The sequence below is a fragment of the Solanum verrucosum genome, unplaced genomic scaffold (assembly GCF_900185275.1).
Source record: "Solanum verrucosum unplaced genomic scaffold, falcon-dt-bn FXZP01000063.1, whole genome shotgun sequence".
Lineage (NCBI taxonomy): Eukaryota > Viridiplantae > Streptophyta > Magnoliopsida > Solanales > Solanaceae > Solanum > Solanum verrucosum.
Genome location: NW_026020137.1, coordinates 500,509 through 514,778, shown reverse-complemented (window position 1 = coordinate 514,778; position 14,270 = coordinate 500,509). Strand labels below are relative to the sequence as shown.

At 37.7% G+C, this 14,270-nt stretch overlaps 1 protein-coding gene across 1 annotated transcript in view; it reads left to right on the top strand.

The window, feature by feature from the left end:
- Positions 1-248: 248 nt before the first annotated feature.
- Positions 249-14,270, top strand: part of LOC125827509 (uncharacterized) — a 34,919-nt gene continuing 20,897 nt past the window's right edge. The window contains exons 1-5 of the mRNA XM_049506805.1: positions 249-433; positions 1,026-1,102; positions 4,044-4,152; positions 9,883-9,950; positions 10,935-11,012. Of these exons, the coding sequence (XP_049362762.1) occupies positions 277-433; positions 1,026-1,102; positions 4,044-4,152; positions 9,883-9,950; positions 10,935-11,012 (489 nt within the window). The 5' untranslated portion in view covers positions 249-276. The remainder of the gene's footprint in view (positions 434-1,025; positions 1,103-4,043; positions 4,153-9,882; positions 9,951-10,934; positions 11,013-14,270) is intronic.

Genomic DNA, 14,270 nt, shown 5'->3' with positions numbered 1-14,270 from the left:
TTAAAACACGATCAAAATAGTGTGAAATGTTGAAGACGAAACCCGGTAGATAAATGGAAGGAGCCGCCATTTGTGTTTGTCGTCATCGTCATCGTCATCGTCATCGTCATCATCATCATCATCAGTAATATAAGTGTCAGCTTGAACCCTGTTGTAGCCAGACCTCTCCTCTTCCTCTCTGACACTTACTAGGGCATTTACTCTTAACATAACATATTTGTGTGTGTTTTCCCCATTAAACCCCCTTTCTGAAAATCTGTATTTGTGTTCAACAAGATGGAAACTGAGAACCCTGCCGCAGATCAGCTTCCAGAGGCAGAATCGTTGCCAGATGGTTTCAGCTCAACCACTGACCCACTGCCACCCCCACCTCACCACTTAAATGCATCTCACCATACCAACTCTAAGAAATTACATCCCAACATGGAGGACTGTAAGTATCTTTCTCTCTTATTTTCTGCGTTTACAGTTACATTATCTGTTATTAGAGTGTTACATGGAAACATTAAATCCATTCTTCACTTTAAAATGGATCATGTTTGTCAATATATATAGTTAATGGGATGGGAATTTGTTGAGATAAGACAGAAATGGAGAATTGGAAGGGAACATTTAGAAGCAGTTCAAAAACATTGGAAGATAATAAACCATTTGCTGTTCCGTTTGCTTGAATAATAAAACGCTGGAGCTTCAAAAGCATGTTATGTTTTTCAGAAATTATCCTTTCATATGTCAAGTAAACTGACCTGAACTTCATATGATCATATTAGTGTTAGGTTAAGTGGTAAATTCTATCTTCCAAAGAGATATACATTAGAAATGAAAAATGGCTGATAACATTTTAAATCATGATGTTCATTGCTTCAAAGAAATGTCTGATGCAGTTTCTTTTGTGGTTGTATATCTGAATGGCTATAGGCTTGCATGTAGCTCTTTACTTCTTCATGATGTTTCTACTTGCAGCATTGTTTCATCTTAGGTTATTTAAAATCAGCCTGCTCTAAGTAATACTTCTTTTCCCGCAGCTGGAGGAGACCCGAGCCAAACTAATTCAGCTCTCAAGGAGACATCATTACCAGGGAGTGTTGAAAACAAAAAAGTAGTCAGTAAACATCAATATCAATTTCCTTATGTTATATATGTTCGTTAGCTATCAATTTCCTGCTTTTTGATCTAATCTAGTCATGTTTCTGCATAAACATAGTAGACTCTTCATTTCTCAAATTGGATCCTTTGGTTTTTACAACATGGAATAAAATGGCTATTTCTCTCGTTTTGGGATATGTGCACTGCCAGTTCTATCCTCTTTTGTGACCACCTTTTTGACAAATTGATTCTCCTGCTATATTAATTCTCTTCCCCATGTTACAGCTTAATCTTTTGTATGCCTCTTAGTTTTTATGGTAGACCAGTTCCATCAGTTCTTTCTTTCCACTCTCTACAGGTCTGTTGTTCTTTCTTTCATTTCTGTCCTAATCTGCGCCAACGGACTCTGTGAACCACAATTTGATTTACAAAGTAACTTTTGCTTAGGTTATGTCAATGAGAGGAAATCCGTGTCAGTAATTTGTTTTGATCAGTTAACCATGTTTATGTGATCAACACAAAATGGAAATGAAAGGAAAACTTTCTCTTGGCAGAAACTAAATCATATGAATTAAGGGATAGGTAGTAATGTTTTAGGGAGGTATGTGTTAAAATTTTTTGATGAAGTAATAAGAAATTTCATTGCTGGCATCAAGAAGATGCAGAATAGTACAAAAGTTAGGAAGATGACAATTTCATTAGCTTAATTACAAAAAAGACTAAACTACTACCAGCGAGCTAACAAAGTTCAAAAAGTACTCAGGAGAATATATGGGTGAAAGATTATGCCAACTATATAGATACAAATGCTATCCCTAAGGGAGTGATATGGAGTTGATAAACCTTCAAAACACCCGTTGTTCTCTTCTGACCATACACACCAAATGATACTAGTAGATATCATCTTCCAGATTGGCTTGATGACCTTATCAACTCTCCAATTGGACCAGCATTCAAAGGCCTCTTTGGTGCTATGTGGCATTACCCAATTCATACCAAATTAAGACAAAACATACTCCATAAGTCAGTAGTGACTGTACAATGTAAAAATAGATAGTTGTTGGGATTTCAGGTATTGTAGTCGTATTAAGGTTGAGGAAGTGAAGCGTGCTATTAGTAGAATGGGTAACAAAAAAGCGGCAGGACCAAATGAGACCCCAATGGAGTTCTCAAAGAGCACGGATAGAGCAGGTTTGGAGTGGCTAAGATATGCGAGAAATGAAGGTGGAGTACAATGGTTCCGTTGTACAAGAACCAAGCTGATATACAAAATTGCAACAACTACAAGGGTATTAAGTTGTTAAGTCACACTATAAAAGTTTGGGAGAAAGTGGTGAAGATAAGAGTGAGAAGGGGTGTGTCTATTTTTGAGAATCAATTTGGATTCATGCCCTGGAGATCGACCACAAAATCTATCCATCTTGTGAGGAGACGGATGAAAAATATCGGGAAAGAAAGAGGGACTTATATATGGTGTCCATTAACCTTGAGAAGGCATTTGATAAAGTCTTGTGGCGATGCTAGACGACAAGAGGTGTATCGGTGGCCTACATTAGGGAGATAAAGGACATGTATGAAAGAGCTAAGGTAAGAATGGTGGGAGGAGACTTGGAGCACTTTCCTGTGGAGATGGGGTTACACCAGGGGTCAACTCTTAGCCCATTTTGTTTTGCCTTGGTGATGGATGTATTAACGTGAGACATTCAAGATGAGGTGCCATGGTGTTTGTTATTTGCGAATGACATAGTCCTGATTGATGAGACACGCAATGGAGTGAACGCTAAGTTGGAGGTGTGGAGACAAACTTTGGAGGTAATTTCTTCACATTGGCATAAGTTGGTGAATAGAGTTATTCGGTATCTGTGTTGGTGGCAAGTAGAAAGTATCCGGTGAAATAATCGAGTAGTGCACAAACTTACTTGGATACCATCGTCAAACAAAAAAGTAGTACAAACTCTCACTCTGGTGCTGCTATCAACACATTCCAGCATGAAAAACAGAAGAGATATCTAAAGCATGTTTGAATCAAGATCCTACTGCATCCTTGCTTATATTCAGGTAGAAGAATATCTTCAAAGGAGTAAGAACTTTGTAGAATCACTTTTAAGATTCAATATTCTTAAGTGTCTTGCAAGTGCCTCAGACTTGCATCCGAAAGGGAAAATATGCGGAAGATGGAGGACTGTAGAACTTACATTGTCCTATTATATTTTTCAAAACTTCAACATTCTGAGGTATGCTAGGATTGTTTCTATCAAAGGTAAGAAGGACGTCATGATCATTCCTGTAATCACGGAGGATGTGGGATGGGTTGATATTGCAAATAAAATTAAGAAATTCGTTGACAAAGCAAACTCAAATATCATCTATCGTAGTACTGATCAAAGAATATGTAACGATTCTCAAGTGAAGGAAATCAAGAGATGGTTCTTGGAGAATGTAGAAATGCTGCAGTAAGAGATGCTATAAATGAGATCTTAGTATACAAATAATCCTTCAAAAATCCAGAGTTCACTACTTAAACATGCATAATTAGTGTCACTATAGATAGTAATCATGTTCACTACTCTTATATTACATACTTACTATTTCAATATGTTGCAAGTATTAGTGTCACTATAGGCACCAGGCTTGCCTAGTGCGGGTTACCTCTCCTATGTGGTTTGCGAGCTATTGCATAGGAGCGAGGGTTTTACCCTGTGCGCATCCAAAGGGTAGCGGCTGCGGGTTTCCCTTGTCATAAAAAAAAGAAGTATTAGTGTCACTATAGGGTGCTTCTTTGTTGCTTTTTCTTTTTTATTTCCCCATTACTAACAAAAAAAATGAGGTTTGTGTTTTCTGTTTCTTTTCTTGCTATCAAATTTTAGGATGTTGTTTCTTATATCAAGCTATATGCAGGTTCCATTCTTTTCTGAATGTTTTGTAACTTCACTCTTTTGGTTATATTCATGTGTTAGGAAGCCTCTGAAACCAAACGGAAGACGGTAAAACGTACCTTTAAGTCTGAAAAAGAGTTTTTGGAATTCACTTTGAAGTATCAGCAGGTTCTTGCAGAAAGAGATTCAGGTGTCCTGTTATAATCCTAATTTTGCTATTTTTTCTGTTTCAGGCTTCCTGTCTTTCATAATTCGTTTTCCCCATTTCCTCTGGATATGGATAATTTTATATTTTTTTCACAAGCGATGATAATTTGTCAGGTTTTAATGTCACATGTTGAGGCTAAATGCACTCACAAGTATACATGGTCAACAATGATGAAATTATTGTCCCACAAAAACTTGTTATCAACTATTGTTTAAATTAAACTAATGCTAATTATTTTATTCAAGTGACTTCCCGGAAGTGATGTTGATTAACTAAAAAGACTAGGAAACTAGAAATGGGAAAGCATCAAATATGCCCCTGTACTGTTAGAATAGTTTAAATATACCTCTCGTTATACTTTTGAGCTAAATATACCCTCCTGTAATACTTTAGGTTCAAATATACCCTCGAGTTATACTTTTATACTAATTTCCCTTATTTTTGATAGAGACATGTGACGAGTTTAGAAACAAATGACCCATCCCCAATTTTAAATACTCGATTGACTTTACAAAACCACCCTTTAACTCATCCCCGACCCATTCTTTTCTATTTTTTGGAAACTGGTAACCTTTTGTATTCCTAAGCATTAATGGTTATGCGGATTACAAGAAAGGAAAAATACAAAAATACTTACAAAGATCCTATCAAGTCCACTAATTGGATCTCCTTTTCTATATCTTCTATATCCTATTCTTTACACCAAAAGCCTAGAATTGTAATTACTTTCCATTTGATCTTCTGTATTGTACACTCCTTTCCTTCAAAAATTCTTTGATTCCTTTCCTTCCATATAGTCCACCAAATACACGCTGGATTTTGTATTCATTCAGCATTAAGGCTATGCTGGCCACCTCTAAAAAGTTTACAAAAAAGAAAAGAGAGATACTTACAAAGAGCCTATAAAATCCACTAGTTGGATTTCCTCTTCTATACTCTGGTCTTTACACCAAAAACCTAGTGAAGTAATAACTTTCCACTTAATCTTCAAAATAAAGGATTCTTTTCCTTCAAAGATCCTCTGGTTCCTCTCCTTCCAAATGGTCCACCAGATGCAGGCTGGGACTGTCCTCCACCATCTTTTTTGGCTTTTGCTTCCTCCTCTTCTGATCCAACAGCTAAGCAAGTCTGCAGTATGTTCAGGCATGATCCAGTTGATTCCAGCAATGGAAGTGAACATAGCCCCAAACTTGTGTCGTTACTTTGCAATGCATGAAAAGGTGTTTGTTGGTTTCTAGTGCCTCCTTGCAGAGGAGGCATCTAGATGCTATGATGGACCCCCTTTTTTTGCAATGCCTCATGTGTCAAGCATGCTTTCCTAGCTACTAGCCAAGTGAAGCATTTCACTTTATTAGGAGCCACACTCTTCCATATAGTATTCCAAGGTCCAGTTGACCTGCCTGCAGCAACACTCAGTCCCCTTTTGTATACTCTGTTAACAGTGAAATTCCATCATTGTGGTGCCTCCAAATGAGTTTGTCTGAATCTGTATTAGTGCTCGGGAAGTTTCCTATTAGGTTTAGAAAATCTACTACCCATGGTATTTCCCAATCATTTAGGGGTCTTCTGAAAGTCAGGTTCCACCCTTGAGGGGACCACATTTCTTGTATACTGCATCCAGTATTCAAGCTTATTGAGAACAATCCAGGAAAAAGGGAGTGAAGTGTGCCATGACCACTCCAGTCCTCTTCCCAAAAAAGTATCTTGTCTCCCCTACCAACTCTAACTTTAGTGTTTAGTTTGAGAGTTATCTATAGATTCCTGATAGATTTCCAAACCCCGACCCCATATGTATTAGTCACTTTATTAGTGCACCACTACCCCTCCGGACCATACTTATGAAGGATAATATCCCTTCACAAGGACTGATTTTCTTGAGTAAATCTCCATAGCCATTTGATAAGTAAACTCTTATTATGAAGCTTTAGGTTCCTTACTCCTAGACCTCCAAAACTCTTGCTTTACTGAACTGTGCTCCATTTTACCAGGTTGAAACTTTTTTCAATCTTGCTTCCTTGCCATAAGAAATCCCTCCTCAACTTGTCTAAGATTTTCACCACCTCACCGGGGATGGGAAATAAAGACATTACATATGTTGGCAGAGAATCTAGGACTGCATTGATCAAAACAACTCTACCTCCCAGGGAAAGGTATTGTGATTTCCAAAGTGCTAGTCTTTTTTCTGTTTTCTCTATTATTCCATCCCATATATTCACAACTTTGTGATTAGCACCCAATGACATTCCCAAATAAATTGTGGGCAACTCCTCTATCCTGCACCTCAAAATATCTGCCAGAGACGGAATTTGCTGCACTTCTTTCACCGGAAAAATATTGCTTTCCTCCAGTTAATCTTCAACCCAGAGCAAGCTTCAAAGATCACTAGTATCACCCTTAGGTAGCAAATTTGTTCTTGTTCAGCTTCGCAGAAAACCAGAGTGTCATCAGCATATAATTAGTGAGTCACCTCCAGGATTTCATTGTTCCTGTTCATAATGCTGAAGCCTTTTATCCAGTTGTTTGTTGCAGCCCTTCTCTTCAGACTGCCTAGCCCTTCCATAGCTATAAGAAACAGGAAAGGGGACAAGGGATCCCCTTGTCTGAGACCTCTTTCAGCTGGAAAAGAACCTGCAGGTTCTCCATTATCAGAATGGAGAACCTGGTAGTTTTGATACAGAATTCTATCCACTTAATCCACCTTCTCCCGAATCCCATTTGCCTGAGAGTGTTCAACAAGAAACTCCAGTTCAAGTGGTCAAAGGCCTTTTCAATAACTAATTTGCACATAACTCCAGGCACATCTCCTCTAATCCTGGTGTCAATGCATTCACTAGCAATAAGAGCATCATCCATTATTTGTCTCCCTTTGATGAAAGCCATCTGATGAACGCTGGAAATGTTTTCCACCTTCTTTTCTGACTCTTATGACCTCCTCTTTTGATCCAACAACTTCAGAGGTCAGAAGTGTGTTCTGGCATAGTCCAGTATTCATTGACTATGCTAGTAAACAGATCCCACACCTGAGCAGTAACCTTACAGTGCATGAATATGTGCTTGTTAAGTCTCCAGAGCCTCTTTTCAAAGGAGGCGTCTAGATGCTATGTTGATGCCTCTCTTCTGCATTGCATCACGAGTCAGGCAACTCTTCCTAGCAACCAGCCAAGTGAAGCACTTCACCTTGGTAGGGGCCACTTGTTTCCATATTGTACGCCAAGGTCTTGTGGATCTTCCTGCACTTCCTCTAAGTCCCCAATTTTATAATCTGTTCACAGAAAACATCCCATCATTGTGATGTCTCCATGTTAATTTGTCTGGCTCTAGAGTAGTTCCATGTAATCCACCAATCAAAAGCTCACGAGCTCCACCACTCTATCAATCTCCCAATCATTAAACATCCTTTTGAATACTAGGTTCCAACCTTGTGGAGAGCACATCTCCTCTATCCTGCTATTAGGGTTTGTGCATATTGAGAGAAGACCAGGGAACAAGTCCCTTAGAATCCCATTGCCACACCAATCATCTGTCCAGAACTTAGTTTTATGTCCTCTGCCCACAATAATATTTAAGCTGCTTTTGAGAGTCATCCATAAGTTCCTGATGGTCCTCCACATCCTAACACCATAAGTGTCAATAACTTCACTAGTACACCAGTGATGCTGCTGCCCTATTTGTGATGTGTTTACTCTTTCCACAGACCTGGGTGCGGAGTCGCCTTTGTTAGGAGTGCTTTACCGCTCAATGTGGGACTTCCCAGCGCGAGTTCTGATTTAGTTGGGCTCCAATGTGGGTACCGGACACCGGGTGGGAAACCCAAAAAAAAATTTCTTTCCACAAAGCCCACTCTTCCTGAACATACCTCCACAACCATTTTGAAAGTAGGCTCTTGTTATGAAGCTTTAAGTTCCTAACTCCCAGTCCCCCACTTTTCCTACTTTGTTGTGCTTTAGGCCATTTAACCAAGTGCCCTTTTCTATCTTATTTCGTTCCCAAAGGAAATTTCTTCTTAGAGCATCTATAGACTTGACAACCTTACTAGGAATAGGGAAAAGGGACATCACATATGTGGGTAGAGAGTCCAGTACTGAGTTGATTTTTTTTTTTGAAACTGGTAAGGTTGAATTCTTCAGGATTAAGGGTATGCTGGCTACCTCCAAAAAGGGATAATCCAATACTGAGTTGATTAGTTTAACTTTTCCTCCTAGAGATAAATATTGAGACTTCCATATAGCCAATTTCTTCTCAGATTTCTCAATTTTGCCATCCCAAATTTTTCCTGCTTTGTGGTTGGAGCCCAAAGGCATGCCTAGGTAGACTGTAGGCAACTCTTCTGTCTTGCACTTCAAATATTTGCCAGAGTCGCAATCTGTTGCACCTCCTTTATTGGAAAAATATTACTCTTGAATGAATTAACTTTGAGTCCCGAGCAAGCTTCAAAAACCACCAAGATCACTCTTTAGTAGCAAATTTGTTCCTGCTCTGCTTCACAGAATACCACTGTGTCATCTGCATACAATAAATGTATCAGTTCCATTGTATCATTCACCCTGTTTTGATGGAGAAGCCCCTTATCCATTTATTCTGAGTAGCAACTCTCATTAAACTGTCCAGACCTTCCATAGCCAAGATAGAGAGGAAAGGGGACAGAGGGTCTCCTTATCTTAAGCCTCTCTCTCCCCAACCCATTCTGTTTACAAAGAAATTTGATAGCAACAAAGGTATGAATGACCAGAATTATATATGTGAAATTGTGAATGTAATTAAGCACATCACTAGGAGTAGTTATTAATGTTGCAGTACTCTTTTAATAAGAAGCAGCATTACAATATATCAAAGCATAAAAAAAGCTCCCAAGCACATCCCCCGCGACATTTCTCTCTCCTACTTCCTAGTAGGGGAATCATCCTTCTCCGGTGAAATTTCCCAGAGATTGTACCCATCTTTCTTCTTCACCTAGCTGTCACCTTCTGTGACAGCCACCTTTCCTTTTCTTAACCAGTTTTTGTGAAGTACCATATCAGACCAAGAATGAAGGAGAATATAATATATTTTAATGCTGGCTTGAAGTCATTCAATATCACTTGATGGCATCTGGGAATTCTGAATGGTATTAATGGGAAGAAGGAATCGTAGGATGATGAGAAGATCAACTATGCCCAGAAAGGTGATGGAATGGATTGCTAATTCTCGAAAAATATCTGGTTCCTTTCTGCCCAAATAGACCACCAAATACAATCCGTGACAATTTTCCATCTCTCCTCCTTCTTGGCTGAATTTCCATCTCTATTCCAGCATTTTAAGACATCTTTAATGCTTCTTGGCATTATTAATCTATTTTACCTTAGGTTGATAAAGATTTTCTACAGTTGATCTGCCCATTTACAATGTAATTAAAAATGGCTAATTGTCTCTGCCTGTTCACCACAGAGGTAACACAGGGAGCATAATTGATTCTTTCGTTCGTTTAATTTAGCTATCATGCAGATACATAGTCTGTAGACTAAAAGTTTTTTCTATTTTGCAATTCAATAGAAATCCTTTTTTTCTTGGTTTCACAATTTATGGTTTATTTCACATTTGGGAGGCTTGTTTGGTGCTCTAAAGTGAATATGTTTTGAAGAACATGTACCTTGTTGGAGGCAAAACCATCCCACCAAGGCGCCTGCTTATGAACTGGCATAAGAACTACTCACATCTTTCGTTCGTTTAATTCAGCTATTGCTGTTCGGGATAAATTGGAGTCATTGTGCCGTGAGTTGCAGCGCCAAAACAAAGTATTAATGGTAAGGTCTATTGCATATTTAATAAAGTTTCTGTATATTCTTAGGCGAGGAATTGCTGCACCCAAACCTCACGTCCAGCCTTAGTAGTACAAGAGGAATCTCTTCTTAGATGTCTATACACCATTTACTTGGTGGATCTTAGTTCTAGTAATTTAGTAATTGCCAAGAGCATCAATGACTTGCTCTTTTACTTGGCATATACAATTCCTTTGGCACATACTCTGACATTAGTTCGTCATCTTAAAGTCTCTGTTACCTTTTTTCTCCTTAACAACTTGCTGTCTAGAAGCCCAAGTCCAAAGAGATTTTCCAAGTTGTTATTTGTAACAGTGAATACTAGTAACTATACAGCCCAATGTCAGACTGCTTTCCTGAATTAGGTTGAGATGATAAATATAGTTCAACAGGGTTATTGTCATTAATTGATCGTCTCTCTTCTTGTCATAGTTAGTGTCCCCAATTTTCATTTAACAGTAAGTGCGCTAATTGACTGTTATCTAGATTATCATCATTTAATTATTAGATGACATTAGAGATGGCCAGTCCTTTTTTCATACTTTTTTTTTCAAAGTTTGTAACTTGTTTGATTTCCAGTTCTCAAGGTTGTTATCATTTACATTTTGAAATTCTTAAATGCTCATTATAACTCCCTTTTTCCATAAGGATGTCCTTTTTCTCAATTTTCATACTTTGATGGATAAAATCTGTGTCAAGTAGAGTGGCAGTTGTATTATCGTGCCATTTATTCTGGGATAAAGTCATGGCTTTTCGTGAGGCGTGCTTATTGGTTGTTTATATGTTTCATTGCTATGCCACCTACTTTACATACCAGGCTATTGCTATATTGTCTTTTTACACTTTTTGCTTCGATATAGGTGATCAATTAATAATATTTTGTTACTCTCCAGTTTATGTTGTTTCTGTGTATTGCCCTTGATTATAAGTTTCTATGACTTTAAGTTGTCTGTTTTCTGTAATTTGCAGGAAGAATGCAAACGGGTGTCATCCGAGGGTCAAAATCTGAGGCTGGATCTTTCGAACAAGTTTCAAGATGCAATTAAGGTCTGAAAATTTTACTGTTCTGAGATCTTCTGAAGGGTTGGCAAGTATTTGTAGATGTGTCCTTCGCTTTCAAGTCGACAGTGGTCATTTGCTCTTAGCCTTATCCTATGCATTATATTATTTTGTGTAATTTGTGGACACCAATGAAGAAAATCTGAGTAAATTTTGTATGTTTTAAGGATTTCCCTAGAAACACACAGAGTAAAAGGTTGAAAAGGCCTTGTCTTTTATCTATCATCGTCAGGCAATTTCCTCTAACTTTGTGTTTTTGGCTTGGTAGGAGATGTTAGGTTTCTCTTACAGAGTCTTCCTGTATTGTTTGATGAAGGTTCTATTGTTCTGCTTGTCACATAGTTCCTCTTCTAATGTTCTTCGTCTGCCTCCAGCTGGCTTAACTACTAGGTACCATCATAGCTTTTCTTTCATGTGAAAAGAAGACAATTATGATAGGATAAGCTGAAAATGCGACTAGATCTTTGATATAAAATCAAATATTCATGCAAAATTTTGCATTTAACCTCCCGTAGTGCATCTCTAAGTTGAATCGATGCAGATACAGATACAGGAGTTGTATTAGACATGTATATGGGAACACATATTAAACTTTCAAAGTTAGGTGGAGATTACGAATTGGACACAATTGCAAAAGATAACTTTAAACCAAAACACACATTCCACAAACCATAAGTACTAATAAAACATCCAAGATACTGTCAGATATCAAATGTCAACATAGCACCGCCTAAGCCAACATAATGTCTAACACCAAAATTTCTGCAAATCTATAACTATATTTTTTTGATAAGGTAAATAATTTTATTAATGAAGGGGAAACCTACAAGCTGTATGCCATAAAGTGGAGAACCTATACCAAAATATGGTTCTCCAACAAAGAAACTCAATGTTCTCCATATAAATGGGAACCTCATGGGTACGCCAAAAGAAACTAAAAACAAGAGGCTACTTTGCAAAATTACAAAATCCTAGACAACTTCTTCCAATGCTCCCCCATTTCTTTCTTTTCATCTCACTCACATGATAACTAATGAAGAAACACCCCATTCCATTTGACTTTCTTTCCCTCTTGTTAGAATAGAAATATGTATATACAATCCTACTTAGAATAGGACTAGGAATAGTAGTAGGAATAGAAATAGGAATATAATATATAGTTTCCTTACTTGTCAAGGAATGTATTGTAGTGACTGTAAATAAGGTCTCTATGTAAATATGTAGATACACAATTCAATAATATTCTTCTCTCATATTTCTCATATGGTATCAGAGCCTCTATGATCTTGTGTAAAGAATAAAAGAACTTCCAGTGTGGCTATTACGTATATATGCCGCCCGTCTGACCAATAATTATGTTAGCAAAAGTTCTTCATCAAAAAAATTATGTTAGCAAAAGTTCGGTCACCGTGTATCTTTTCGGTGACTATTTTCTCATATCTAATTTGGGTAGTATCTCACGCCATTTTTTCTCGGTGACTACTTTCTTATATTCGATTTGCATAGTACTCTCAAATTGCGTAGCACCGTGCATCTTTTCAATGACTACTTTCTCATATTTGATTTGCATAGCACCGTACATCTCCATGAGCTACTTCTCATATTTAATGTGCGGTACCGTTGATTTTTTCGAACTACTTTCTCATAACTGTGTTGCATAGCATCGTGTGCCTTTCCGGTGACTCCTCAAATTTGATTTGCGTAGTTCCATTCGTCTTTTTAATGACTCCTCAAATCTGATTTGCGTAAGGCCGTGCCATCATTCCGACCCTACCTGTATAATTTCTCCTTTTTAGTAGGGTTGTGTCGTCAATCCGGCTCTACTCATACTGGACACACTAGTTTGACGAGTGTCCATACGCCCATAATTTCCAACTCCATTGCAGAATGTAGCAGATGCTCTCTCTGAGTGCTAATATTCTCCATGTGGAATTGGGTATGCTGCCTGACTGCCTGAATGCAGGTGCATCAAGGAAACCATTTGTCCAGGTATTTAGGGTGTTAAAAGTTTCATTTAGTGGAAATCAGTCGGTACACAGGGAGAGATGGAAGATTGTCCCAGCCTTCATTTGGTGGACTATTTGGTTGGAAAGGAATCAGAGTTGTTTTGAGAACAAGAGCTGCTCTATGGAGAAGATGAAGCTGAATTGTTTAGCTCTTTTCTATTTTTGGTTTAAACATGAATATCCTCATGAACAGGAGGATACCCCTAGTATCTTAGACTTTTTAAGGAGTTCATAGGAAAAGAGCAACACTTCTATATTTCTGATTGTAAGTATTACTGGAATACGTCCTGCGTATTCCTTTGTTTATAATACAAGTTACCTTTTCTCAAAAACAAAGTTTCATTTAGCGTAAGGTCATCACTCTGAATAGTTTTCTGACCTTGCCGAGCAAATAGTTTGAGGCTAGTGCTTGGCTTTCTCTTTTGCCAGGTCCACCTTATTTAGGGTTTAGAATGGTGACATGCCCAGTCCAATAGGTTGCCTTGATTTTGTTGTGCATGCGGGCGTTGACATCCTATACTTGATCTGATTGAACAATCTTTTGGGACCAGGTGGGAAAAAAGGTGTGTTGATGTAGGGGAAGTGATAAGCAGTTCTACCTTCTTGCACCTGGATTTTGACTACTTGACATGTGTTTTCTCGCAAATAGTGATGAACTATCATGATTAAGAAGGTTAAACTTCTTAGATAGTAGCATCACTAACCTAGTTGTGAATTCCTGCTGAGTTTTCAGTTGAAGTGGTAATCTTTTTTTTTTTTTTTTGATGACCGAAAAGTGCTAATCTAATTGTAGAATTATATTCTTTAATGCCTTAAAGGCATTTTTGTGACTCACTTAAAAAGTGAAGTTGAGTGCAGCATAGGTTGGTAGCCTTACTTTGCTTATGCAGCACTTAAGTGCAGGCACAAGAAGCTAATGCATGGACCTAACTACTGTTTAAAAACAAAACTATATTAAATTATGAGGCCAGCACTCTTATCTGAATTTGGTGGCATCACATATGATATATAGATGGGAAACACTATATTAAATTATTAATCATTAAGATGATGTCATGGATGCATCTGTTAGTGTAGGAATTGATTAGATGGTATATAAAACCTAGTCACTAAATCTGAAACGGAAATTTGAAATTATGTTTTAATTTACGAATCAGAAATCCTAAATGTTTGTTTAAACTTGATCAACATGATTTTTACTTAAAAATTAAATTAGTTGTTCTTGCAGTTTAACGTGTTT